The sequence below is a fragment of the Clupea harengus genome, chromosome 5, assembly GCF_900700415.2.
Source record: "Clupea harengus chromosome 5, Ch_v2.0.2, whole genome shotgun sequence".
Lineage (NCBI taxonomy): Eukaryota > Metazoa > Chordata > Actinopteri > Clupeiformes > Clupeidae > Clupea > Clupea harengus.
This window is the reverse complement of record NC_045156.1, coordinates 3,374,185-3,400,376: the sequence shown is the minus strand read 5'-3', so window position 1 is coordinate 3,400,376 and position 26,192 is coordinate 3,374,185. Positions and strand designations below refer to the sequence as shown.

Sequence of the window (26,192 nt, the reverse complement as noted above, 5' to 3'; positions counted from 1 at the left end):
CTGTTCCAGATGGTACCAAATGATGCAACGATTCCAGTGATTCAATCTTTAATGTGCTTTTCGCTGGTTCACCCACATCCATCATAAACAGTCATACAAGTTTTCTTCCGTTTAAATGAAGGCTATGATGAAAAATGGATGAATAATGTGTGATGGTTATGCATGGCAAATATGCATAGATGGATGGAAAAAACATCTTCATAGCTAAGGTCACTAAGGGCCAAAAAGGCAAAAACATTCTTCATTACAGTCAACTGCTCATGACAGAGACAGAGGGAGACCAAGAGAGCACAAGGATGAGTGTGTGTGTGTGTGTGTGTGTGTGTGTATGTATGTGAGAGTGAGAGAGAGAGAGTGAGAAAGAGCAAAGATGAAAGATGAAGTCATGCGTTTGCGTGCTCATCTTCCTTCCAAATATAGATTGGTGTTGGCACACCCACAGACAGATAAGAGCAAACAACACCACAATAACAACACACACACATGCACACCTACACACACACACACACACACACACACACACACACACACACACACACACACACACACACGCATCCAGTCAAGAGCTGCTTGCCATCTGTCAGTAGTGCAGTGTTTCAGGTCGAGAAGAGTCATCTCTGCTTGTGAGTATAAGCGGAAATTGACCTCCTAGTTAATTATCACCTATCAGTTCATGCAATTTAATGTCAATGTGTGAAGAGATGTAACACACTTGAATGCCCCCTGGCTGCACTTCAAACTAAGCCCAGACGTAAATCTACACATATTTTCACAAGATCAGTACATTTGGTTTAGATATGTACTTACTGTATACATTTAGCCGATAGCAACAATGTTAATGCTGAAAGCATGAATGCATTTGACCAGTAAGTGTGTTGTAATAGATATTTTCTGATAAACAAAAATTCCAGGCATAATCCAGGCTTTACCCAACTAAGTCGTTGCTGTTTTGGATATGGCCACCTGTTGAATTCCTTTTACGAAAACAAAATAAATGATGTGCTTTACACCGAGATCAGGATTGATTTAGCTGGTGGTGGTGTCTTTTTAATTAATATATTAACCCTTTCTCTCCCTCCATGGACAGCACCACTGGACTCATACGTGAAGGACATATTGCAAGAATCCTGGCCTAATTATTGAAGAAACCTCATTTACAGCGCAGATCAGTGTTTGAAGTTGAAAGAAGCAATTGAAAGACTTCACTAATTACATACCCTTTGATATGGAAATGGCCACCAAAGGCTGGGTCTGTTTTGATCGAGGAAACATCCTGGACCCTCATTACAGTAACTGTGCAAAAATAGCATGCTCATATTTCAATACTCTCCTAAGAATGTGACTGCGCTGCAGATTCACTGCTGAAGCCTCAGGCACACTTAATCTGGATTCAGGGCTGGCTGAGGCACAGTTCTGGGTGTCACGTTCAATAGAACATCAACAGAGAAGCGATCTCGTCGGAACAGCATATCCATGCTTGATGCTTCACAAAATGTCACTTAAGTGCTAGGGTGGCATCGCAGAACACGAAACCAATGACTTACTCTGTGAGGACCTGATAGGCTCAAGGCTAAATTCAGGAATAGTCTAAATCAGAGGATAGTGTGTATGTGTGTGTGTGTGTGTGTGTGTGTGTGTGTGTGTGTGTGTGTGGGGGGGGGCGTTATAAAAATCCAAAGAGCTAAAAGAAGACTAATGGAAACAACCTTGTCATAACATGTTAACATTTCACTTTCTCTTCACCTTGTTTTTAGACAATGTCTGTCAACTCTGAGACTGAAAGCCATGTAGAAAGACACAGAAACAACAGCTGAAAAATACAGATACTTTAATTTCACTGCAACTACACAGTAGTTGAATATCGTCTACTCATATACATGGTTTACGTATGTTAAGACTGAGGACACAAGTCGAAAGACCATGTTACACACATTAAGTCATACACAGAGTTGTCACCATATATTGATGCTAATGCACTGTAGCAGTGATGGTAAGCATCACCACTTCATTAACTAGGATACACATGATCTGACAACTTCCTCCATGAAACCTCATCTCACCCACATTTAATTCAGACATTTGGTAACGAAACATTGAGAAGTAAGCTCATATTTCAACAGTCTCGACAAAGACATTGATACCAATGCATTTCAGTCGCATGGACACCATCCAAACGCCAGGGCCATTTTATGTTCACTGTCTGCTGCTAACAGCAGTGCTAATGCCTTAAGCCTGATGAAAACCTATTAGTCAAATACTGGCGAAAAGATAGCTGAAATGAGCCCAATTCAAATACATTTGTGGTGTACGATTAAGTGGTTATAAGAAACATCCGATTAGTTTTGGCTCCCACATAACTGATTTTCATGACCTCCTGTGTGTCCATCTAGCAAAGTGTTACCAAGTCTTTGTTTGTCCTGAAGGTGGCTGCTGCCCTAGCTCTGTGACCTTGATATATTTTTTAAAGTAGTTATTTATTTCTAAACACAGGCAATTGGGAATACAATGCAGGAGGTTGAGGCCGTACATTAAAAGAATACTGAGACAGGTTGCGGCGTGTCAGAGCATGCAAGCATATGGCTGTTGAGCTCAGTTGCGTACTTAGAGCAGACAAGCATTTTGGTTCATGTCTCTGAGGCTTAAGTTTGTTTCCGCATGTCCCTGAAAAGACAGTGCTTAAGAAGTGTACAGCATAACCCTAATATAGTACAACTCAGTAGTGAGATACTACAAAATATAAAGAATTCAAATGAGTAAGGGATGAATCTTAAACATTCTTGATTTTGAGGGTGCTTGTAAAACAAATGCTATCTTATAGTAATGCCTTTAAAAAAAAAAAAAAAGAGTCAAATCATGCAAAAACAACACCAAATGTTATATTTTGAAATAAGTGAATGCATCAGTGTTCCTTCCATAGTGGGAGTCATTTTCCCCCAGCTGTTAACGTTTTGAAGCTTCACATGGCTTATGCTTCGCTTCTCAAAGTCTCTGAATTATTCATGCTCGGCTACAATGTGTACTGCCTCGGTTTTCTACCTTCTCAAATACAGGGGCGTCCGAAAACACCTTCCAAATGACAACTCAGAAATTCTTGAGGCAAAAAAAAAAAAAAAAGACAGTAAGACATGTACTGTTCAGCTACCTAAGACTGATCAAAATCCAGCTCTTTTAGTGTCATTACAGTAACTATGGAGAAGCCATCCCTCTAGACATTCATTCCACATATATATTGCAGCTGCTCAGTACTCTCACCCCTCTCATTTACATGAGAAACCAACATCCAGTCAACTGCCCAAAAGTGTCATTGCGCCCAATAATTACTGGTATCGCAGTTAAAAACGAATGAATAATAAGTACCAATGTGTGAGAGAACACACACCTTTTCCTCTGGCAATGAAAATGGATGACAAACAGATGTAGCTGTAGGCCTTCCTGTAATACACATCGTCATGGTTGTATGAACCATTTCAATCCCCATCAAATTGCATGGTGGTAAGACTGCCACAGCCTTTCAGTGGTCTGACCCAGGATGATCTGACTTTGTACTATTGCACTTGCTGCCACTATGGGCAATCTGACATGAATCACACCAGTCACAATGCAATCTCGTAAGAAAACAGTAATTTGCGAAAGCTGATTGGAATTCTTAAACATTTATGGCAGAACCAGGATAATAACAATGCTTACTCAGCATAGACACAGACCGTAATTTGTAGCTACACAGATGAAGCTGTGCGGACGCCCTTATAATTTGGAAATAATTTGTGTTATCAGTGCCTGACATACAGATTTGACAGATTTGGCTTCTCTAAAATTAAATTAATGTTGCCTGATACATTTTTATGATTTTATATATTTAACATATTTATATAATTTGTTTACATATTTAGTTTTGACAGAAGATACATAGGCTATGTGAGTATACCTACACTGATTAAATGCACATTTTATACCATAGTTTTCTTTTTAAATCTGAATACATCTCAGAGTTGCCTATTGGCTGGTCATGTCTACTCCTAGTCTTTGGCAGATCTGAGCAATTTCAGTCCACTTAGTGGATTGAGGGCCAGCAGAATATACTGTAAGTAAAATGGACACCATTTAAAGTGCAGTACACAGAGATTCTATTAACTGTAGGTTATAATCTATGTTAATTGTAATTAGTCTAAGTACAATTTCCGAAATCTGACACAATGGTTAAGAAAATAATTGGTTAAGGAGACAATTTGTAAAGGCAAAGGAACTGCTACCATTAAATGTGTCACAGCTATACCTTCCCACTTTTAAAAACTCACTATGATGTCTACTATTGTGGATATTTGAGAGCATTAAGCTACTCGGTTCCTACATTTACCAGTTATATCGCTGTGGATACTCACGTCAATGAAAGCACAGCATAATATTGACTACAGACAGGAAGCCAGTGTGTCCAGATTACAGTGCTGACCTTTGAGGAATTCACATCACAAGATATATTCGATGGCAAGGGCACTTTTCACAGACATATGAAATAGCCCATAAAATAGAACCAGTAAACCCCTGGCAGTGTGAGTGCTAAGGCCTGGTTGAAGCTCGACAAGGTTCTTTCAGCCAAACGACACAGAGCTCTTCCTACTGTGGTTTCTTAAAAAGATTGGGGGACAGTCACTGAGTGCCACTCACCTTGCAGGGCAAGGCGAAAGACAAATCTCTGACATAAATGGATGATACGGTTCACCTCAAGAGTTCCTGATTGCTTGCTTGCTTGCTGACATTTGCCACAGAGTCACGCAATCAGCTATGTTGACTTCAAGTCACCGCGAAGTCCCTTCCCTTTTGCTTCTTGCGCTCGTCCAAAAAGGAGCAGAGGAAGGTGGTCAGGAAACATGGTATTGGCTCTGGCTCCGAGCCAATCCTCACTATTCGCTCTCCTCTTCCTCTGTCTTATTGCCTTTGCTCCAGCGCTGGAAGCAGTGGACGGTGGAGGCCAGGAAGAAGCTGGCGATGATGGCCACCACGGACACGGAGATGCCAGAGAAGATGATGATGAGGAGGTCGGTGAGCGTGAGGGTCCCCTGGCACTCACGGAAGCTGTCCTGGGAGAGCTGGTTGAGGGGGACGCGCTGCCCGTCCATGGGCAGTGAACACTCCAGGCCATCCACCCCTAAAAAGAGAGAAAAGGGCAATGTCATGTTTGTGTTCACATTCATATTCATGTTTAAACACTCAGTGGGCACTTCGGTCTAGAGAAACTGATAGCTCACAGGCATTTACATCCATCTAATCACTGTGCCAGTCTGTCCTTCTTTTAACAGCAGTTGGCTTACAGCACTGGACATGCCTGAGGTTCATAAAAGGCTTATAAATGTACTGGTGTTATGGATGTGATTGTCTCTGTCATCTAATCAATTCACTTGCTTCAGTTTTATACACAGCACATGTTCCTAGATGCCAAAACAAATTAGGACCAAATGCCTTTGGACACTGAACCCCAAGAGCAAGCCAAGAGCGATTAAGGTAAGACAAACTCCACAGTAGAGGGAGGATTAGGACAGAACCCGACTCAGACAGGGAGCCCATCTGAGTATTAAGGCTAGTCATGTTTCTTTGAAAATGAGGCAAGAATATTTGGACACATGCAATTTTGAAGCATGATGTGCACACAATCTCCCACTCCCAAGGTCATGTTCAGGCTTGTAGCTCACAGTGAAGTGGAAGCACTGGATTCATTTCGAAATTGTTTGCGTGATCAGGGAAGGTCGTGACAGCCTCCTAACGAGAGGGACTTCCTGAAATAAACGTGGCATCTATTTATGGCTTGGCGTGCGATGGGGAGCACCTTGACTATAGTCTTGTTACAGGACACGCAAGTGATAAATCAGTGGGGAAATCCTTTTAGTCCCTCCGTCAGACCTGACGTGCAGTATATCACACCCGGTTGCATCTCAACAGAATGTGAATTATTTTACACAACAAGGGGGCTTCTCTCAAGGACAGCCATTTTACCACTTGAGGAAAAGGAAAACAAATCACACAGACTTTTACTGTGTGCCTCACAGCTTCTGTTCCCTCCAACACAAACACAAACTCACATCCAGACCTAAACACGTGCATTTTCCAGCACAATCTGTGTCTGCATTTTTACTAAAAGAATGTGAGGTGTTTTTTCCCTTCTTATCCAAATGAAGACCAAATATCCTCTATCTCTCCTCCATCTTTTAGGAGACGGCTGTTGCCCGAGAACCGGATCGCTGCCACTGTGGAGCAATTAGCAAACAGCCAGTAAATATTTTACAACGCTGATGGCATCATCTGAGACACTAGGGTTAACCCTGCGACAATTCTGGCAGGGTTACAGGCGGTAGTAATTTGGCGGTGCTTACACCTCCACCAACTGCAGAGAGACAGTGCAGCCCTACAGCACCGCGAGAAGTCGCTTGCGGATCCCTTTTGAAAGAGATTTACCATTTAGATCAAGTGGCTTGTCAGCCTCCATATTTTGAACAGATAAGAAATGTCTGTGTTGGCATTGGTGTCATTTTGGCATCACAAAAACAGATATTTTTGTGTGTCATATTGAAGCTAACAAGCTGTAAAGGAGGTTTCATTCAGTTCAGGGAGACATTGTTATGATGCAAGGATACGGTCATCTACCCCACCAGTACTTAGGCAATGTTATTCCATGTAATTATGTCATTCCATGTTATGTGTGTGAAAACACACTTCCTTTCAATGCGTCAGAGAGAGATTGAGATACAGGGAGAGGGTGATGGAGAGAGGAAGGAGGAAGAGAAGAGGGAAGAGAAAAAACACTGAGAGAAAGAGAGAGTGCCAACCAATGGCACGCTATGTTGTTGGTTGTTGTTGGTATGGGCAGGAACACAAAGCTGCAGCTCTGCACTCCAGACCGTGAGCCCTTGCGTGGGGGGGTGCAGCTATATTCAGACATGCAGTCGGGGTGTGTGCACACACAGGGTGGGATTTCTGCTTGTTAACAGCATAGTAAGAGCAGCTCACATCCATGATGCTTTGTCACAACGTTTCAGTGTTACAGCGTAACCAACGCAAAAAGGCCCCCTCATTTAAATAGCCTCTTATGTAAATGTGGATTTCTCCTTCTGCTATGAACTGAACAAATCAGAGGGGTTACCCTCCCTTTCTGTTTTGGTGCTTGATGTCTAAGAATAAAAATAGAGTTATGAAAAAGATAAGGATGGAAGAACTAATAAATAGGGATTTCCACAAAGAAATCCAGTTATTCATCTTAGAGATAGCCGCATGCAGTAGCTGAAGCTAGCTTGCCTTTTTGTGTGCGTGGTGACATCCATCACACAAATGGCTGAGCACGGCAACACCGAATCCCTGTGACAGCGCGCAGCACTGAAGCCTCCAAGCCCGAGGGGCTCAGACAGCCATGCTCTCTTAGCCTTTTAAGTGACAGCCAGGGCTGGGCCGCTGGAGCTGTGCTGGAGTGCTCGCCTTTTACATGCCTGTTTGGGGGGAGTCACGTGGCCAAGGCAGAGACGGTGTGAGAGAAATCACAAGGCAGAGAGAAGGCAGAGATTGAAAAGAGATGATGAAAGAGAGAGATATGTCTCTTGTAGCCTTAGTGTAGAGAAGAGAAAGATGGAGAAACAGACTGAGTTGGGTAGGTAGAGTGAGAGAGAGAGAGAGAGAGAGAGAGAGAGAAGGCCCTTATAGCACTGAGCAGGGAGATGGAGACTGAGTGGGTAGGTAGGTTAAAAAAGGAGATGGAGGAAGAGAGAGAGAGAGAGAGAGAGAGAGAGCGAGAGAGGAAGAGAGGAAGAGAAGCAGATGGGAGATTTTGGGGTAAAGCAGAGAGAATCACATGGTGGAGTCTGCAGGCTCCAGATGTGACATGATGATTAATGGAGAGTTTCACTGACACCACTGCTGACATCTGACCCCCCCAGCCGTCTGACATCACCATCCAGCTGATCGCATCAGCCATTGCACTGTCCATCTCAGTTCACAGGTCATACAGTCCATGACTCAGCGATGACACAACATTATAGTTGTACAGTAACAGTAGTATACCATCCACCACACTGCCAAGGACCCATCTGAATGACACAGGCATTCTGTGAATTCTGAATTTTGTAGTTCTGTTAAGTAACACTGTTATTTTGGAAAAATGTAAACATAAAGCCTTAAGTCTAAAATGTCTACAGTTTTTTACCATCAGATCTCAATATCCAAACTTTACATCTGTGGTGTCGACACAAATAACAAAATATTTTGTTGTAAACTATCTTTCTTTGCACATGCATTTAGTAACTTGCAAATAACACATCTATAACCTTTAATGTTGACAGAAAAGTCAGACAGGTCCTTACAGAACCTTGAAGGTCTATATTTCAAGAACCAACATATTATTTCTGGTTGGCAATTTTTTCGCTTTGTCTATCTAATCAAGCAAATAAACATTGAAAGAAACACCTTCACCAATGGATAATCGAGGCCTCACTATCTCAACCAACCAAGGAATTCCTCCTCAGTGAAGTTGTCCAAGACACTGCCACCCTGCCAAGTTCATATACATTTAATAAGTCTCCTCCACACATACACACAGACACATACAGAAACATGAGGTCGTGACTCGCTGATGTAAATCCCGATATGTTAACTCGCAGGTGGGCTCGTAGAGGAGGCTCATGGGAGGTGGGCGGATGCTAACAGACGTTATGAGACCCACAACCGAGAATGAGGAGCGCTGCAAATGTACCGCAGGCACTTAGGCACGGAGCAGAGCAGGGCTGAACAGAGCAGAGCAGAGCAGAACTACTGCAGAGAGAGCTTGTTGAGAGGCCTGAGTCAATAGGAACATGTAGGAGCATGGACCGTTATGGAATACAGAATACAGATAAGCTGTGCAGTCTTGTGCGTTTTGTACGTGTGAGCCATATGTGATACAGAAAATGAACTGATCAGTCACAGGGATGTTGTTGATCAATGTCATCTAAGTTCAATTTGAGAATTGAATATATGTAGACTTTGTTTCCGCTCTTGTTGCAGACGGCAAACTGTGGTCAGGAATTCTGCACCCATAAACACAATTAGTTTGGAGTGATATTGCCACTTCCTCTCACGCAGTGCCAAAAAGCAGCAAGCTCGTTTGGTTTGAGAAAACGAGATTAATGGCTTGCTATTTAAATGCACACAGTGCAGTCTCAGAGCAAAGCTCCTGGCCCTGTTGACTCCACCCGTAGCCTCTGTCTGAGGGAGAAGATGGCCTTTCTCCCTCCTCTGCACCACCCCAGCCCCTGTCCCCTTGATAAGCACCGTCTCGCCCCTATCTCAAAGCTAGCTTGCTGAACATATGCTCAGGTTTGACTCATTAACTTCTCCATCTGCTCAGGGGCAAAGGACAGACCCAGATTGTTGGAGTATGGCGGAAAAAAAAATCAATATTCCAACATCAGGAGCAGCATATCTGACCTCCGGGAACTGTGACCTGCTTAAGAAACTTTTCCGTGATTTATCGTTGACACTATGTTCTGTACTACACTGATGGTGGGATAAATGGGGTGCATTGATTGGAAAGGACTGGAATATGGGGCGCCGTTTGTAAAATGTTGCACGTTCGAAAATCCTGCTCAGTTTTGCTACATTTAGCATTTTCATATGGAACAAAAAGCACGACAATATTCGAATGTCACTTTTTCAAGCATTTAGAGAGAAATTCATGTAAATTCATGCGATAACTTTTCCAAGGATATTTTTTGGCAGTAACACAAAGTTGTTAAATAATATAAATATTTCATCTAAATGTTAATGTTAAATGTAAATGTTAAATATAAATGTAAATGTTAAATGTAAATGTAAATGTTAAATATAAACGTAAATGTTCGATGTTATATATAAATGTTAAATATAAGTGTTAAATGTAAATGTTAAATGTAAATACAAATATCAAATGCTAAATGTAAATGTTAAATGTAAATGTTAAATGTAAATGTAAATGTAAATGTAAATGTTCAGTCTACATGTCAGACTTGACGACAGAACATTAGAATATTTACGGTAATTCATAGCTTTCAGTAACACTACCAGGGATACCTTGCGGGCAAAATGTGTCGACCAACAGTGGACATCGTCGAGCAGTGCAACCTACTCAATTACGATCGCCATCAAACACAGATCATACCACAATAGCCAGACAGAGATATCTAGAAAAAAATTACATTTTGGGAACCTGTGATCCCTTTACTGCACCCGCTGATATTTGTATTTCTGTAACGTCGTAGAAATCCCTGCCTGAGCTCCAGTTTGGAGATATTTACATATATCTAATAGAAAATCCGTCCCCCTACACACCTCAAAAACTGAAAGCCTACCAAAAGCACAGATAGTAATTTAATTTTCAGAAGGGGATGGGTTAATAACGATGTCGTCTGGAAGGTGAAAACTAATAAACATCTTCATTATCAGAGCAAAGATGATTGCCATTTAATAGCTAGCTACCAGCTAGCGAGCTACATGCTGTTAGCTAGCAACCTTTAGCCTACCCAACACTGTTCTTTATCATTTTACACAATTTCCTGGTTAACACAAGTACAACCACCTGGTCTGGCGAATGACAACTGAAATTATCTTCCCAAGTATTTTCTACTGGCATTGTAGTATTACCAGTTGGATGACAAAATACAGTAGCCTAGCCTAGTTGCTTAGGTACTTGTCGCAATCTCAGAGCAGAAACCGGGTAATCCAATTTTAATCGTGTTGATGCTTTGTTTCTTGACTTTATTTCTTGATCTATTCCCGTTTTAGGTAGTTATTCTGATGAATGAGGCGACCAAAACAGGGTTAATGCTTTTATTGCAAGCTCCAAAAAGAAGGCTAGTTTACTGCCCGCCTGAGAAAAGTTGACCCAGAAGACGTCTACAATCAGCTGGAAACAGCCGGGCTTGTCTCCTCGCCGATTTGAACAGCCAACCGAGCAACAACTGTCTGGCATTTTACTACCTATGTCAGACAATTTTAAAGCGGATATATTAAATAATCTTGAATGAAAGATGGTCAGTTCCAGTATAAATTCCAGTGGTAGACAGCTGTGGAGTGTATTTTCTTGCCCGCAAGCTGGTAATTCTGACGTGACGTGAAAACTATGAAAGCCAATTACCGTAAATATTGTAAGGTTCAGTCTTCAAATCTGACATGTAGACTGAACATTTAACATTTACATTTACATTTAACATTTACATTTAGCATTTACATTTAACATTTACATTTAACATTTATATATAACATTGAACATTTACGTTTATATTTAACATTTACATTTACATTTAACATTTACATTTATATTTAACATTTACATTTAGATGAAACATTTATATTATTCAACAACTTTGTGTTACTGCCAAAAAATATCCTTGGAAAAGTTATCGCATGAATTTACATGAATTTCTCTCTAAATGCTTGAAAAAGTGACATTCGAATATTGTCGTGCTTTTTGTTCCATATGAAAATGCTAAATGTAGCAAAACTGAGCAGGATTTTCGAACGTGCAACATTTTACAAACGGCGCCCCATACTGGAAAGGTCAATTAGCATTGGTAATTACCAAGGTCATGGGTTATAAAAACATGTACTAGAGCCCAAGGTCATTAACTGCACTTGAACAACCTCCCTAGGGAACCCTCCGCTGCCTTAAGAAACTCCAGGCATTTAAGTAACACTATGCAACAATTTGACACTTTTTGAAGGATAGTTTTATAGGCAACTAGTTTTGGTACCATCCTCACATTCATTTTGATAGCATATGGTCATGTGAAGGGCAGATAAACACCTGTGTCTTCCGCACTAGCTATCCAAGATATGCTCTATGTAGACCTGTGTAATGGGCTGGAACCCCTTGCAAAAATGGAAGAAAAGCTTTCACACGCATGTCATTGCCAGCTATACTGCCAAAAGACACCAGTTAGTGTGTTGGCAAGCTCCTATCAGTGTCAGCTGGGCTGTTGGTGGTGTTTGCAAGGTTTTTTGCGTGCCTTTTAGGTAGTTAGCTTACTAGTTTTGGAACAGAACTCCATATTGCTGCTTTAATGGGCAAGTAGTCCAGACAAGGCAAAGTAGATTTTATATTATATGAAGCATTTACTCTCTTGTGTACGCAAATGTCTTCTGGTGTTTATGTATGCAATAGCTATGTATTGATCTATCTATGTAATGATTACATTTTTTTTTTATTGTACAGTTTATGTAATTGTATGTATCAGGATGTGCCTTTACCCTAAGACCAGGAATAAAGGGTTATCTGAGGCTGCTGTTAGTTTGTCCCCCTGAGTTTAAAAGTCACTGCCATCATCAGTCCTCCAACAGGCCATGTCAGGCCTGACACAAGATAAAACAGCAGCGACAGCAGCAGCTGATATTATTTTGTGCCATCATCACAAGGCTGAGCCGTGAGTCGCTTTCACACCTCTGTCGGGATGTAACGGGAGCAGCGTGATCTGACAACTGGATCATGCCGCGCTAACAATGATTTCCCACCTTCCACTTTGAGTCGAAAAACCATTCCAACAAAGACAGAGGAGATGAGGTAAACGAGAAAGAGAAAGTTAAAGAGAAAAGTTGGCGTGATGTTTACACACAGATCTGTGTAGATGGTTACCAGTTTTGTAGACATGGGCTTAACACCCACACTAGGTAGAGAGTTTAGAGGTAGAGGGTTTTTTCATTTACAATATCCAACAGGCCTTAGCCAACTTCCCACCACTACTTATACTCCTCTGGATAGAAAAGCAATGTGTGTGCATGTGTGCATTTGTGTGTGTGTGTGTGTGTGTGTGTGTGGTAGACACTTGGGATAAGCACAGCTGTGCATCCTGCCATAGATGAGTCTGATCTACAGTGGCCACATTGGACAGCCATCACACAAATCACCGCCTCTCTCAGGTTACGTAATACTTTTTTCCAGGTTTGTCCTGGGATGCTTTCTTAAACACCTTTTCTCTCATTTTCACGAAACCGCTGCGGTTTATCAGCTCTTTTAAAAGCGCTCATCCAGCTTCATGTGGGCGGCTTAGTTGTTAAGTCTTGTTTTCACACCACAGCAGAACACGTTGTGGTGTCTGGAAAAGCAGTTTGCTGCGGCCAAGAACAGTTTAAACAAACAACATAAACACAGACATCTGAGAGGAGCGATGGAAAGAACTGCTGTTGCCGTGTTTGTGTTCCTCGCCGTCTAGCGCCAACGGAGTCACGCAGAGGGGGATCGGAGGCGCTGCTCTGGTGTCTGGGGCCGGCCGCAAGGTGAGCGATCCGAGGGGCTCAGGTAGCGCGGTAGCTGACACTCCTCTGTCTAACATGTGTCAGCGAATGCCCTGACCGACACCCAATCCTCCCTTTGGGCCCGCGCTGGAAGCTCTTCATCCTTGCTCTCGTAAATCAAGCTCTCAGGAAAATGTGAGATTTATTTGAAGGGAAGAGAACCGCTTCATTGCTCAAAGCCAGTGAGGGGATAATGGAGGAAAGTAAACACAGAGCTCCAGGATAAATGTTACGGCTGCATACGGATGTGGGCTCTCTGAGTGCCCTACTTCCCTGTGAAACATTTGCATGCGTATGCTGTAGAGTCTGTGTAACCTGCAGGTGTGCCGATGAGCCTGGTTTCCTGAATGTAATTGTAAACGAGCAAATTACAGTTGAACTGCACTGATGCAAATCTTTATATCATTTGAAATGAAGTTGGCAGTTGTTATTACACTATTTATTATATTGCATTAATACAGTTATGACAGTAACAGTTGTAATACTTTCAGATGAAACTGTAGGCAATGAAGTCAAGAGATCTCATATCATCCTACATTTGCATAGAACAGAGGCTTTCTGTGACCTGTCTCTGGGATAAGGATCTTGTATCACTATAACAGTGGCGCATGGTGAGGCCAGCACTTGGGTAGGCGCTGGGCATTCAAAAATTCAAACTGGATGCATTTTTCGCGAGAAAACACAGATGTTACTCCGGAGCGGCACGGGATCGCTAACCCTCACCCTGCAAGTCAGACATGTGAATGAAGGCAGTTCACAAAAAAAATGACAGAACTACTGTATATTCAAAACCTATCCGAGAACATTAACAAGATAGAAAGTCTGTGGGCGAGAACATTCAGTGTTTCAGTGTAACCTAGATGGAGATATTATATCTTTACCATTATCATTGCACTGGCATACTGATGCAGTCACGCAACATTAGTCAACACCCTCCTCTGCATGCACAGGGATGCAAAGGTATCCCATTCTCTGCAGCTCAGTACCAGTGCAGCTTAGGCTACATAAGTAGAAGTATCAAAATCACGCTCTCAGTCATGCTATTTTAAATTAGTGCTTGAAAACGTATTAACATTAGCATATTCTTAAGCAGTTTAGCAAATAGCAGGCACTTTCATCTGTGCCACCCTAGGGTCAGAGAAAGTATATTTAGCTCTTGAGTCTAATGAACACCTGAAAATGCTTCCACTACACATCACTACAGGCCACTTTGAATCAAGATGAGATCATTAGACACACCTGTTTAATTTACATTTTTGGTTCATGAGAAATGAACCAATAAGCCAGCTTATGATGTACTTGATTTAAAACACATTATGTAGCCCCTAAAAACATGTTCAGATTGTTACTACATACATTTGAAAGTGGACAGCTGAATTTTTTGCCGACGGTTAGTTGTGATCGGCTTTGCGCACGCTCACCTCAAGCGGTGCCTCTCCACACTCCATTGATTTCGTCACAAGGGACGCTTGTGCAAACACAAAAATCCACAACGTTACGGCAGTGGTGAAGAAAGCAGAGGCTATTCATGCCATTGAAAAGAAGTGAGCTTGTGAGCCACGACAATTTGCTCTCAAATTTATGGACTTTTAAGATAAAAGTATATCACAGTAGGAATTTGATGTCACAGTATACTTGTAAACAGATGTATTTTCTATAAATTTGCTGTATGAGATGGTTTTCTGGCACTGCCTACCCTGACTGCACATCATTGCCTTAAGTGGCATTACTGACTTCCTGTGCCAGTGTTCGGTGCAAGGTCAAGTCCCCGTCTTCTTAATTCTTTGAACATCCGTCAGGAAATATTTCCCCCAATTCAGTCCAGTGCAGCCCTCAGTTCCAATCTCATTGTGTCCAGGTTTTCTTAATTGAACTGACTTCACATCCCAATCTCACTCTCCATTAAGGCTGAAAAGCCCCCTCGCTCAGGCACAATGGGGAGATAGAGAGATTTATGGGAGGAGACAGCCACTCGGGCCGCCAGGGAGCTTTTAAGCACAGGCTAGTATTACGGCACGTACCGCGTCCGAGGGGGATAACAATCAGGGTGAGTGTCACCCGGGGAGAACGGAGGGCCTATCTGGGGCTTGTCCCCCTGACTCCTGCCGTGATTGATTGATCTAGCTGGCAATCACAGGCGGGCTATTGGAAACTTCTCACCGCCTCCCACTCCTCTCTGCCTTCTATTAGCATGCTGGCATCTGCAATTAAGATTGATTAAAGTATTGACCAGTCAACATGGACAATATCTGTGTTAGAACAGGTGGTTTTATATACACAATAACATGACTATGGCCTAGGATGTAATTGTACAACTTGCATTTAATTATCTACAGGTTTTCAGGATAGTAAATCTTTTTGGTCTCGGGGGGCATGACTGCCCTGTAAGTAAGGGCAGATATTCTTTGTTGCTGATCTATCAACTATGGAGTTGAAGTTGGAGTTGAAATAGTAAAAAAAACCTTCAAAGGTATCGGTAGATGTAGGTTTAAGATTTAGCCAATAGTTCCCTGATGTAAAGCTATGTGGATGTGGAAAACCTTATTCCAGCCTTTCAGATTGGCTGATTCAAAGCATGTGACTAGTTATCTGAGGGATAGAATTGTGACAGTACAGAACAGAACTAGTGTACAATTCTGACAAAAAAACTCAATGAGAATGGAATGAGGCACTCAGATCACGGGTCCCTTGATACCTCAGGATTTTGAAAGGAACACTTGAGGACAAAAAGTTTATAGAGGAGTTAAACATGCTGGCAGAGAGCTCAGATCATTCCTCAAACAAACAAACAAACAAACACAACATTTTGTTGTTCACTTTTAACACGCCAAGGCTTTTAGAATGCATTCTCTCCTTTCATGAATACTTTGTTTTCTCTCCATCCTTTCCAGCATGACACATGATCTCAAAATATGTCTGACCTGGTTGCTGCATGCGTGCAGTAAAAACCTACTGTGACGGCATGCAGACACAGTAGGAGAAGCCCCTCCGTGACAGAGGAGAGGGGAGCATGATCCCAGAGAGAGGGCATGAGGTCTGTGAGTGCACAGAGTGATGAGTGTGTCTGCGACAGCGAGGGCCGAGGGTGAGATACTCAAACCAGGAGGGGTTTTTCACATGGTGTGCGTGTGTGTGTGTGTGTTGGGGGGGTACTCAGGGACACAGTCACATCATTATGCCATGACGCTCTGATCTCCACGGGGTGAAAGAGGCACAAAAACATGCCACCAACGCTTTACATACACACACAAAATGCATTTAGGACCTACTTCTGTAGACATTAACCCCACTTGTGTGGTATGATTACTTACTTATCCTGCCCCATGGAACAGAGGCAATGGCTTATATTGTGTTATTTTGTAGTGAATTCTCCCACCGGCAAGGGCATGTGAAGCTTCTTGTTTTGTTTTTCTCACCATGTAATTTTACGGATGAATTAGCACTCAATGGATGCAATAATAAATCCATAACACACTACAGCACTGCAAAATTAGGAGGAACATCTGTCGGCTCCGAGAGAGAGTATAGATTTGGAGACATCTATACAAAATGATGCCTTGCTCTCCTTGGATCCAAAATACAGTCTTACGGTTGATTAGATGAGGGAGCAGAGAGGTCTTACTGGGAAATCAAATAAACAAAAGGCAGGCCATTTTAAGGCCCTGTGGTGAGGCTTACAGCTAAACTGAGGATAAACTTCTGCTACCTCCTCTGCACAACACATTAGGGACCTGTGGTAAGGGTGTCTTGCCTGGACTTTGCTGTTTGCTGTGTGTCTGTTATAGCTGTGAGTGGTTTCGAGCTGTTAACTGATCACTGGAAAGTAACTGGAGAGTGCACGAGAGGTGATGCGCTGGCATGTCACATGAACTCTTATTCTCCCAGTCAGTCGCACTGCTCGCGGATCACGGACACCCCAGGCCTCTGCACGCTTTGGGGGAGGGGAGTAAGTCTCGCCCTCACCTTTGACTCTGGCCGTTTTAGAGCTCTGGTTACCCAAGCAACTTAACTCGGCAGAAAAAAAAAACACAGCGTGGCTCTGAATTATGGATGCACGTTGTCCATCCTTAACCCAGGAGCAGCAATGACAGCAGTGGATCATGTTTACATTCGTTTCCCCCCTGAAACATTCATAGCAGTCAGTGCAGGTACTGACGGAAATCCCTAAAGCAGATGCGTGGGGGCACATTATCCTTCCTACCTAACAACATCAATCTGAGCCAACATATTGAATTGTGCCCACATCTCCCAGGTGTTGCCAATTGTTTTTGTCACTACCCTGTTCTGTTTTTTTTTTCAGTCTAGACCCAGCTCTATCGCTCATCTTCTACACAAAATGCATTAAATCCATTAAAATCCTTGGATTTCCTATGTTTGGCAAATCAGCATGTGGGCGACAAGCCATAGATGTGTATAGCATGAGAGTGTGTGTGTGTGTGTGTGTGTGGATACAGCATGTGGGTGTCGGCGTATGTCTCTGGTAGCTACAGGCAGGATGTGGCCACACTACATAGTAAGCAAAGCCTCCAACAAACCCAAGCCTCCAACGGTAATCCTAGCACAACACAGGTGGCAAGGGTCGGAGCACTGACCTACCCAAATGCCTCTGCCCGCTCACATGAACAGAGAGAGGCGGTAGGCTTCGGAACCTTAGAGCCCGATTACTCTTAATGAATTCGATAGGCCTGCCTGGCGAATTATACATATATATTTGAATCCGATCCATTAGCCGGGTGCAGAATTGACTCATTTTACAGCAGTTATCTTCAGAGCGGCATAAAGGGTTGACTGTAATGGTCTCATTTATTTTCATGAAACCCCCAGATGCACAGGCAGAAGATTATCAGGCGACCCTCATTCTCCAAATGAGTGCCCATCTGTCACTGCATGCATGGTGGTCATGAGACAGCGCTGTTTCACACACACACACGCACGCACGCGCGTGCGCACGCAGGCACAGGCACAGGCACACACACATACATGAGAGAGAGAGAGAGAGAGAGAGACATGAATATACAGCTAGAACATATGAATACACTTACTCTCCCATGCCCTTGTCTGTCAGAGGGCCGTGGAGGAAGCACAGCGCCCTGAGTGCAGTGAAAAGCCAACTAATAAATCATTGATAAGGAAGTACGGTCTCAATTGCTTTCTCTATTGAATATACATGGAGAAAGAGAATAATGCTTTGTAGCAAAAATTCCTATACACTAGCGTCTTATGTATATCTCTATGCACTCACATAATTGTAATCTTTACTAAAACGAGTCTGTATTTCAACTTAATCCTGCTGAAGATACTCTGATATATATGCATGTATTGTTTTTTTCCCTCTCTCCATCATATCATACAGTAAATCAAAGCAGCCGAAAGGTCTTCATTTGCCTAAATGTTTGTGAATGGCCTACACTGGGCATCCATCATCAGATTAGGCCTGCAGAGAATATCAGGGTCCTCTGCGGCAGGCCAAGACAGATGTGGTCGTTTCTTGTGGTAAGTAATCACCAATGCTCACTCTTGGATGAAAATCCACTTTCAGAGGGGACCCAAGATGACGCCCCCTCCTCACTGGCAGGCCATAGATCCTCCAGAATTGAATGTCTGGTCTAAAGACCACGAAGAGGAATAGGGAGCTGATTTTTTTTCTGATTTAAAGGAACCTTTCTAAAGCTTTGGAAGTCCTATGTTCTAAAATGATGGCACATGGCTGAATTCACATTCTTTCTCTCCCTCTCTCTCATACACTTGTGACAAAAGTAATAACACTGTGCTTCAACCTAAATTGATTTTTTTCATTACTTAATGAATTCAGACCTGGAATAGTTGTTTAACTATCTTCAACTTATCAGCACTTATAAATAATCATATATAGGCTGTTTTATACAGTACTGCTTTATAAGCTTGGCTTCAAATACATAATACGAGTTAAATACAGTATGGCATTATTACTGGCCTACTTATGTCCTTCACTTGGATAATCCTATAATGCAGTGTTTTCTTGTTGGCTAGATTACATAGGTCCATTAAACCCACTTAGTTTGTTTACTACAACAACAGTAATGCCTTGTAATGTGGCTGCTGTATCAGGACTTACCAAATTGTGCTCAACACCTCCTCTACCTCTTTATTAAGCTCTCTGGAACACTTTGTTGATCTCCTTTTTTCCACAGGTTCCCCACAAACGCCCACATTTCTCTGTTGTTACTTCGGAGTAATCTTTCTCTCACGCCAGAAGCATCTCGTTTATGGGGTCTTAGAATTGGTGCTATGATGATCGATGTGCACCTCACTAAACTCGCTTGGGGAAATAAAAGAGTTATGTTGTTTTTCTCCTCTCCCGGTGATAGCTCTGCTGCATTCATGCATAGGAAATCAAGGGCATTTGCCAGCATGATAGAATCTCATTTAGGGCTAACACACTGAAATCTCCCTCCAACCGCACGGCTATAAAATGTAAATCGAGACACATATGTCTGACTAGACGTTTTAATGGAGACAGTCAAAACAGACAACACACTTGTTGATTCAGTGGGCTGTAAATAATGGTCATGACTGAGGCCTTTAAGACTTTGTGTTAGAGTCAGGAAAAGGCATCCATATCCTTTATTCTCTCCACTAGATGCTTAAGAATATGTGAACACTCCTGTTCCACAGTAGGATATACTGCATAGTCCATATATATTTGCAACAGTCTGAGGCTATACTCCCCACGTCCCGTATCACATGGGACAAGGTATGCATAACAACATATGCATATGTTATGTGGTTATATGGTAATGAATGAATGCAGGACAGGATGTGTAACTTGCGGTGGAAAGGTCAGAAATGGTTTATTAATTAATGGGAGGACAGTGAGGGCGGTGCTGACCAGTCACACTGAAGGGCCCGGGGCTCCTAATCGCCCACTGATGTGGAAATAAGTGCCGCACGTGACACGGAGCGGGGCGCATCCTCTCCCGCCGTAGCTCAGCCTCAATTTACGAGTGCAGCTCCGCCGCCGACGGCCCGGCCGGCCGGACAGAGAGTACGGCAGTTGGCAAGCGTGCCGGAGCCTTGGCTCTGCCTCGCCGCTTCTAGAGTGCCTCTGCTGCCGCCACGGCAGCTGCTGACGTGAGCTTGGCTCTCCTCCGCCAAGTTAATTCACTATGGCCCTCGCCCAGTGGCGTCCGAGACTAGTGATGAAATGTGTGCGCTGTGCCCGCCAGGATGGGTTTGACGGCCCTTGCCAGTGCCTTCCTGCTTATTTCCAGTCTGCTCCACCAAAACTGCATTTCAGCAACACAGCCTCCATGAAAAAAGTGCTTGGAATTTGAATGCAGGGCAGGATGGCATTGCCATATGTTACATGGGTAGCAGAGATAAGTTGTGGGCAGATTGTGGGCGGCACAGATCTGTTTCTGTTTCTGCAGGTTTGCAGTAACAGTAGCCATGGGACTACTAAGAATATTATCCAGCAATATCCTTGCATGAAATATGCTGGCAGCCAACATATTACTAAGCCTTTAAAAATAAATGGCTTGTCTCACACCATCCATGCCCCACTGCAAATAAACATGGATGGGGATTTGAATTTCCATACCCAGAAAATGAAGGGGAGAGCCTTGGGAAGCTGCCAGATTTCCCAAGGTTGCACGGGTTTCAGAATTGAGGTTACTCAAGGAATCCATTTCTCTTCATCCCCACAGGGACGTGGCTTTTAAAAATGGACAGAGCTCATGTAACAGTCTACTGTCACTGCCCAAGTTTTAGGTAGACTACGCATGATATTACACGCCTCCTGTGTCATTTAAAATTCTTGGCACAGACACAGTAACAGCTGGGTTACTTCTTTATGTACCGCACTTATTAACTTATGTTTGTTATGACTTTATCATTTGGGATGTATTTTCTCTTTTGCCAAGGATTGCCTTTTTGGTACCCAACGACAAAAGCAGACAGATGTCTGACAGACGTCTTGACTTCTCATAAAGAGGGACACTGCCCCAGACAGCCTGCCTGCTGGACTGAATAATTAGATGTAAAGGTCCCTGAAATTTCAAGGGCAGAGACCCAAGGATGGCAAGAGTATCTATTGATGGTTTAATGTTCAAACAGAAGATGATTTACAATTTGCATACATTCAACAGGGAGCCACATATAGGCGAATGCAAGCTATCTTAGAAACTGTCCTCCATTCTGGAAGCACAGTGTGCACATTTCTCAGGAAATGAGGATGCAGCTCGTCTGCGAAACGAATGATCTCCTTGTAAGCAGATTTCAGCCCATTGTGGCTCCTGTCCTTTGGGAGCTCTCTGTGATCCTCTTTGTCCTTCTTTTCTCTCTCTCTCTCTCTCTCTTTCTCTCTTTCTGTCTCTTTCTTTCCCTCTCCCTCTCTCACCATTTTTAATGTGTGTTTTAGCAAGTGTTCCTGAGACAATCGCCTGAGCCCTGCCAACATGTTAGTGCCATTCCCCAGTCGAGTTGAGCCGAGCCAATCGGAGCGGAAACGAAACGCAACACAACGCCAGGGCTGCCTGGATCCAGCTCGCGGCCAGTGGGGATGAGTGGGCGGTCGGGGCTTTTCTTGGGGGTTTCTCCTATTACTCAAGCCATTGAAGCGGCATAGATGTAACTGGGCTATATTTATTCACACCTGAAAAAAACTAACACACATGTACTCGCCCTGTCTTTTTCTGCAAATGTGTGTGTGTGTGTGTGTGTGTGTTTGTGTTGTGTTTATGAGCTAAATGTGTGTGTGACTGTGTGTGTGTGTGAACACACACAGTCACACACACATTTAGCTCATAAACACAACACAAACACACACACACACACACACACATTTGCAGAAAAAGACAGGGCGAGTACACAAACACACGAATAAACATACACAAAGTGCCTCAGGGAGAAATATGGCGGGTGCTTGGCATGCGTGTTGCATGTGTGCAAAATCACGAAACACACTCCTGATCGGACTGTTAAACGTAAGTCGTGACGAGGCTGGGGGGGCTTTCAACCTATAGGGATGGACGAATGTGGAGAGATCTCCCACAAGGGAGCCCACTCTGAGTCCACAGCTCATTTGTCCTTTATTACTGACAATGCCCAGTGGTGGGGAAAGGATGAGCCCAAATTAGAACAGAGGAGGGGGTTCCTCTTTGTACGAGCCAAACAAAAACAAACCAGAGAACCATGCCGGAGGACACATGATGATCCGCTATAGCTGTAGAAATGTGACAAGTCATGTGAAATGCTTTTGAAGGCAAGAACTAAGAAACACATGAGTGAATGTGGCGGTGATATTTTTGGTTTGCTATTTCGAGGCAGGTGAAGTTATGGGATGCAGTTGAACTTACCGTTAGGGAGCTTGTGCAGGTTTTCCATCAGCCAAGCAAACAGGCTGGCGAAGTTGCAGTTGCACACCCAAGGATTGCCCTCTAACCTCACCAACCGCAAGGAGGGCAGCTGGCTCAGTGCCCCCACCTCCAGGCCCGAGAGGGCATTGCGCTCCAGTTCCAGCTCCCGCAGGGAGGTGAGGCCCAGAAAGGCGTCCTCATTGACCATGCTCAGGTGCGGGTTGTTGCCCAGGCGCAGCTTGATCAAGCTGCGCGACTCCCCGAACGTCCCCTTGGGGATCTCTGTCAGGTTGTTGCTGCCCAGGTCCAGGAAGACCAGGCGGGAAGAGGTGCTGAGCGTGCCGGGCTCGATGTGCGAGAGCGAGTTGTTGCGCAGGTCCAGGTAGACCAGGTCGCTGTAGAGCACCAGAAAGTCAGCGGGGATGCGCTGGATCCAGTTGTCAGAGAGCAGCAGGCGGCGCACGTCCAGCGGGATGGAATCCGGCAGACGCGTCAGGCCCTTGCCGCTGCAGTCCACTGTGTGTGGGTCTGGGCACAGGCAGTTAAACGGACAGTTTTGCCCCAGTGTCAGGAGCACGGAGGCGAGCAGGGCGAGGAACGTCTGGAGCCAGCAGACACATGACAACATGGTCAAGAGGGGTGGGGGGAAAGAGAGTGGAGAGAGAGTGGAGAGAGAGAGAGATAGGGATGGGAGAGGGAGAGAAGAGACACAGAGAGAGTGAGGAGAGAAACAGAGAGAGAAGAGGGAAGTTGTGGAGGTGGACGCAGAGGGGAAAGGGGATGAGAGATGGGTAAGGGGTCAAGAGGGTAGGAGTGCAGGAGAGAGAAAGGGAGGGGAAGGGAGGGGGGGGGAGCGCGAGGAGAGGAGGAAGGAGTCAGTGCCCGTGCTCCCTGAGCATCCCGCTGGCCAACTGAGGGAGACAGGCGCGGAGGTGGAGGCGGGCAGGCGCGTGGAGCGGCTGGAGCGAGACGCCAAACGCTGCTGCTCTCCGAGGGATCATGTAGCAGGCAGACTGGAGCGGAGCAGCACACTGCTGGCTTTGAAGGAGAGCGAGGGGAGGAGAGATAGAAGAGAGGTGGGTGGGAGGGAGGGGGAGAGAGAGAGAGAGAGAACGAGAGAGGGAGAAAGAGAGGGAGTGTGTGTGTGTGTGTGTGTGAGGGAGGGGAGATTATCCAGTGGAGGTAAATAGAAGCTAGCAAAGCAGGGGAAAGGAGGATGGCAGAGAGCACGAGAGCGACAGAGAAAGAGAGCAACAGAGAGAGAGAGAGAGAGAGAGAGAGAGAGAGAGAGAGAGAGAGCGAGGAGGTTAGGGGGAGTGGAGGGGTGAAGGGTTGCAGGCTGGTCAAGTCTCAGGGTTAACCCGTAGTGGCTGGAGCGCGCCTGACAGAGACAGGGAGAGCGGAGGCAGCCTGCGTCTCAGACAAAAAAGGATCCGTGGCGCGGAGGCTCCGGCATGGCGCGGCGGGACGAGCGAAATTCCAGCATCCATTCCATTTGTCTCTCGTGTCGGAAGGGGAATTCCAGATGTCTGATGACTGCAAACATGACCCCCCCACCCCCCTCCTCCTCCTCCTCCTCTTCCTCGTCCTCCAGGCTACTCGTCGGCTGATGTCACGGGCGGCGGAGGGGATCCTAAACGAGGAGTAATTCCTGGCGACAAGCTCGGAGGCGCACGGCGATCCGCGTTTGTTCTCCCTTTCTCATCTTTCCTCCCTCGGTCTCTCTCGCTCTATTCCTCTTTCTGGCTGCCTCCAGTGAGCCTGATAAAGAAGGGAAAAAAAAAACTCTTCACAGCAGGACTCCACCACTCTGTTGCTATGGCAAACACATGCCAGTGTCCGCAAAGAAATTGTCCGCATACAAATTAGCATCCGGACGCTACTGCAGGCAGAAATGCACTGGGCTGCCTGCCTTGACAAGCAATCTTAGTGTTTGTGAGTCTCTCTCTCACCCTCTATCTCTCTCTGTCTCTCTCTGTCTCTCTCTCTCTCTCTCTCACTCTCTCTCTCTCTCTCTCTCTCTGTGTGTGTGTGTGTGTGTGTGTGTGTGTGTGTGTGTGTTTGTGAGAGCTCTTGTGAAATCGCTCTCTTCTACAGTATTATCACCAGAATGTGTGAACCATGCAGTCATCACGTGACGTCCCCCTGGAGTTTCTCACAAATGCTGTGCTCTCGGCTTTTACTAGTGGCTTCAGTCTCTGTGTGAAGGAATAGGCTATTCCACTGAACCAAACTGATAAGGCTTAATTATGCCATCGGGAGATAAGCCCAGCAATGCGCATAATAGGCTCCCCCCTCCCTCCCGCCCATAAGGAAATATTCCTTTGTTTGAACAATTGCTCTTCAAAACTAAAATAAAAGTAACATAAAATACTAGAAACACTTAATACAAAAATATTACATCTTCTTTAGCTTGATACAGAAATCAAATCACCCCCTATGATTACAGCTCATATGACAGTAGAGTGCAATGGTTTGACTGACAGCCTTCGTGTTACATCATCATGGAGTATCTTGTCAAAACATTACGCAACATTGCCATGTCAGAAGGCTCCTTTTGGCATCACTGTCCAAGGAAAAGCTGTGTCTGCAACATGCAACTGTTGCCTCACTGGAAAATGTCAGCCATGCCTTCGTCAAATCTGATGTTCTTTTTGTTATGAAGTTATGAATAAATAAATCCTTGAATCACAGTCAATTACACCTTTCACAGGAAGCAGAAAGATGCTTTTAATTCAACTAGTAAGTAGTAACTCAATTCAATCACTTAGTCTCTTATGGTAGGGGAGACGAATGAAACATACTCTACAATGGGGAATTTCTGACACAGACATTAATTCTCATTCTCAATTAAGGGTCTCACAGGGGATTCAGGGCAAGGGAAATGGAATTAGAGCAATGGGTGTAGCACACTGAGAGTGAGAGAGAGAGAAGGAAGTGGAGTATGGAAGACATGATTGAATTGAATAGAGACTGCCTTCAGTGAGGCAGTGAGACAGGGAAACAGATCAGAAAGGTATGTCTGCTTAATGTGTGCGTGATTGCACCATAACATATATATATGTGTGTGTGTGTGTGTGTGTTGCCATTTTCTACTAGTCTCATGAATGATAGAGAGCCTGGTGACTTTTGCTGTAAATTCTCTCTTCCCTTCACTGCCCCTGCAACAGATGTCTGTGAGAAAGCAGAATACTGTAGTAACGCCGAGCTTTAAACTTTCTGTAAAATATTTCCAACCCACACAGTATCAACACTGTCACATGCTGCTGATGCCAGTGTAACACTGCAGCCAAACAAAGTTATTTCTTTGTTAACTATTGGAGTCAGAGAATAGGTGTTCGAGATTATGACCTTGTGAAATGATCTTATTATTCAATCAAACGCTTCCATGCATTTCAAAACAGTGTGATGCTATCCTCAGATTAATTTCCTGCCAAAGGGATGTCTTCAAATATTTAATGACATGTACTTATCCACTGGCAGGTCACTGGAAATGTCATCAATTTCCATTTGCGGATGATTTTGTGAGATTGTCATCTTTCCTGGTAGGAGGCATTAATCAGATTCCACTAAACGATAAAC

The 26,192-nt window shown here is 44.1% G+C and overlaps 1 protein-coding gene across 1 annotated transcript; it reads right to left on the bottom strand.

Annotated features, from left to right (window-relative positions):
- Positions 1–1,811: 1,811 nt before the first annotated feature.
- Positions 1,812–23,238, bottom strand: lrrc38b (leucine rich repeat containing 38b). Its single transcript, XM_012841153.2, has 2 exons — positions 22,611–23,238; positions 1,812–5,143 (listed from the first exon to the last, which is right to left on the bottom strand). The coding sequence occupies exons 1-2, from the start codon at positions 23,236–23,238 to the stop codon at positions 4,899–4,901; spliced, it is 873 nt and encodes a 290-aa protein (XP_012696607.1). The 3' UTR covers positions 1,812–4,898.
- Between the last annotated feature and the right edge of the window lie 2,954 nt (positions 23,239–26,192).

Coding starts and splice junctions, on each gene's coding strand:
- lrrc38b (XM_012841153.2), bottom strand. CDS start 23,238: ATGTTGTCATGTGTCTGCTGGCTCCAGACGTTCCTCGCCCTGCTCGCC. Junction 5,144..22,610: donor CCTGCACAAGCTCCCTAACG/GTAAGTTCAACT, acceptor CTCTCTTTTTAG/GGGTGGATGGCCTGGAGTGT.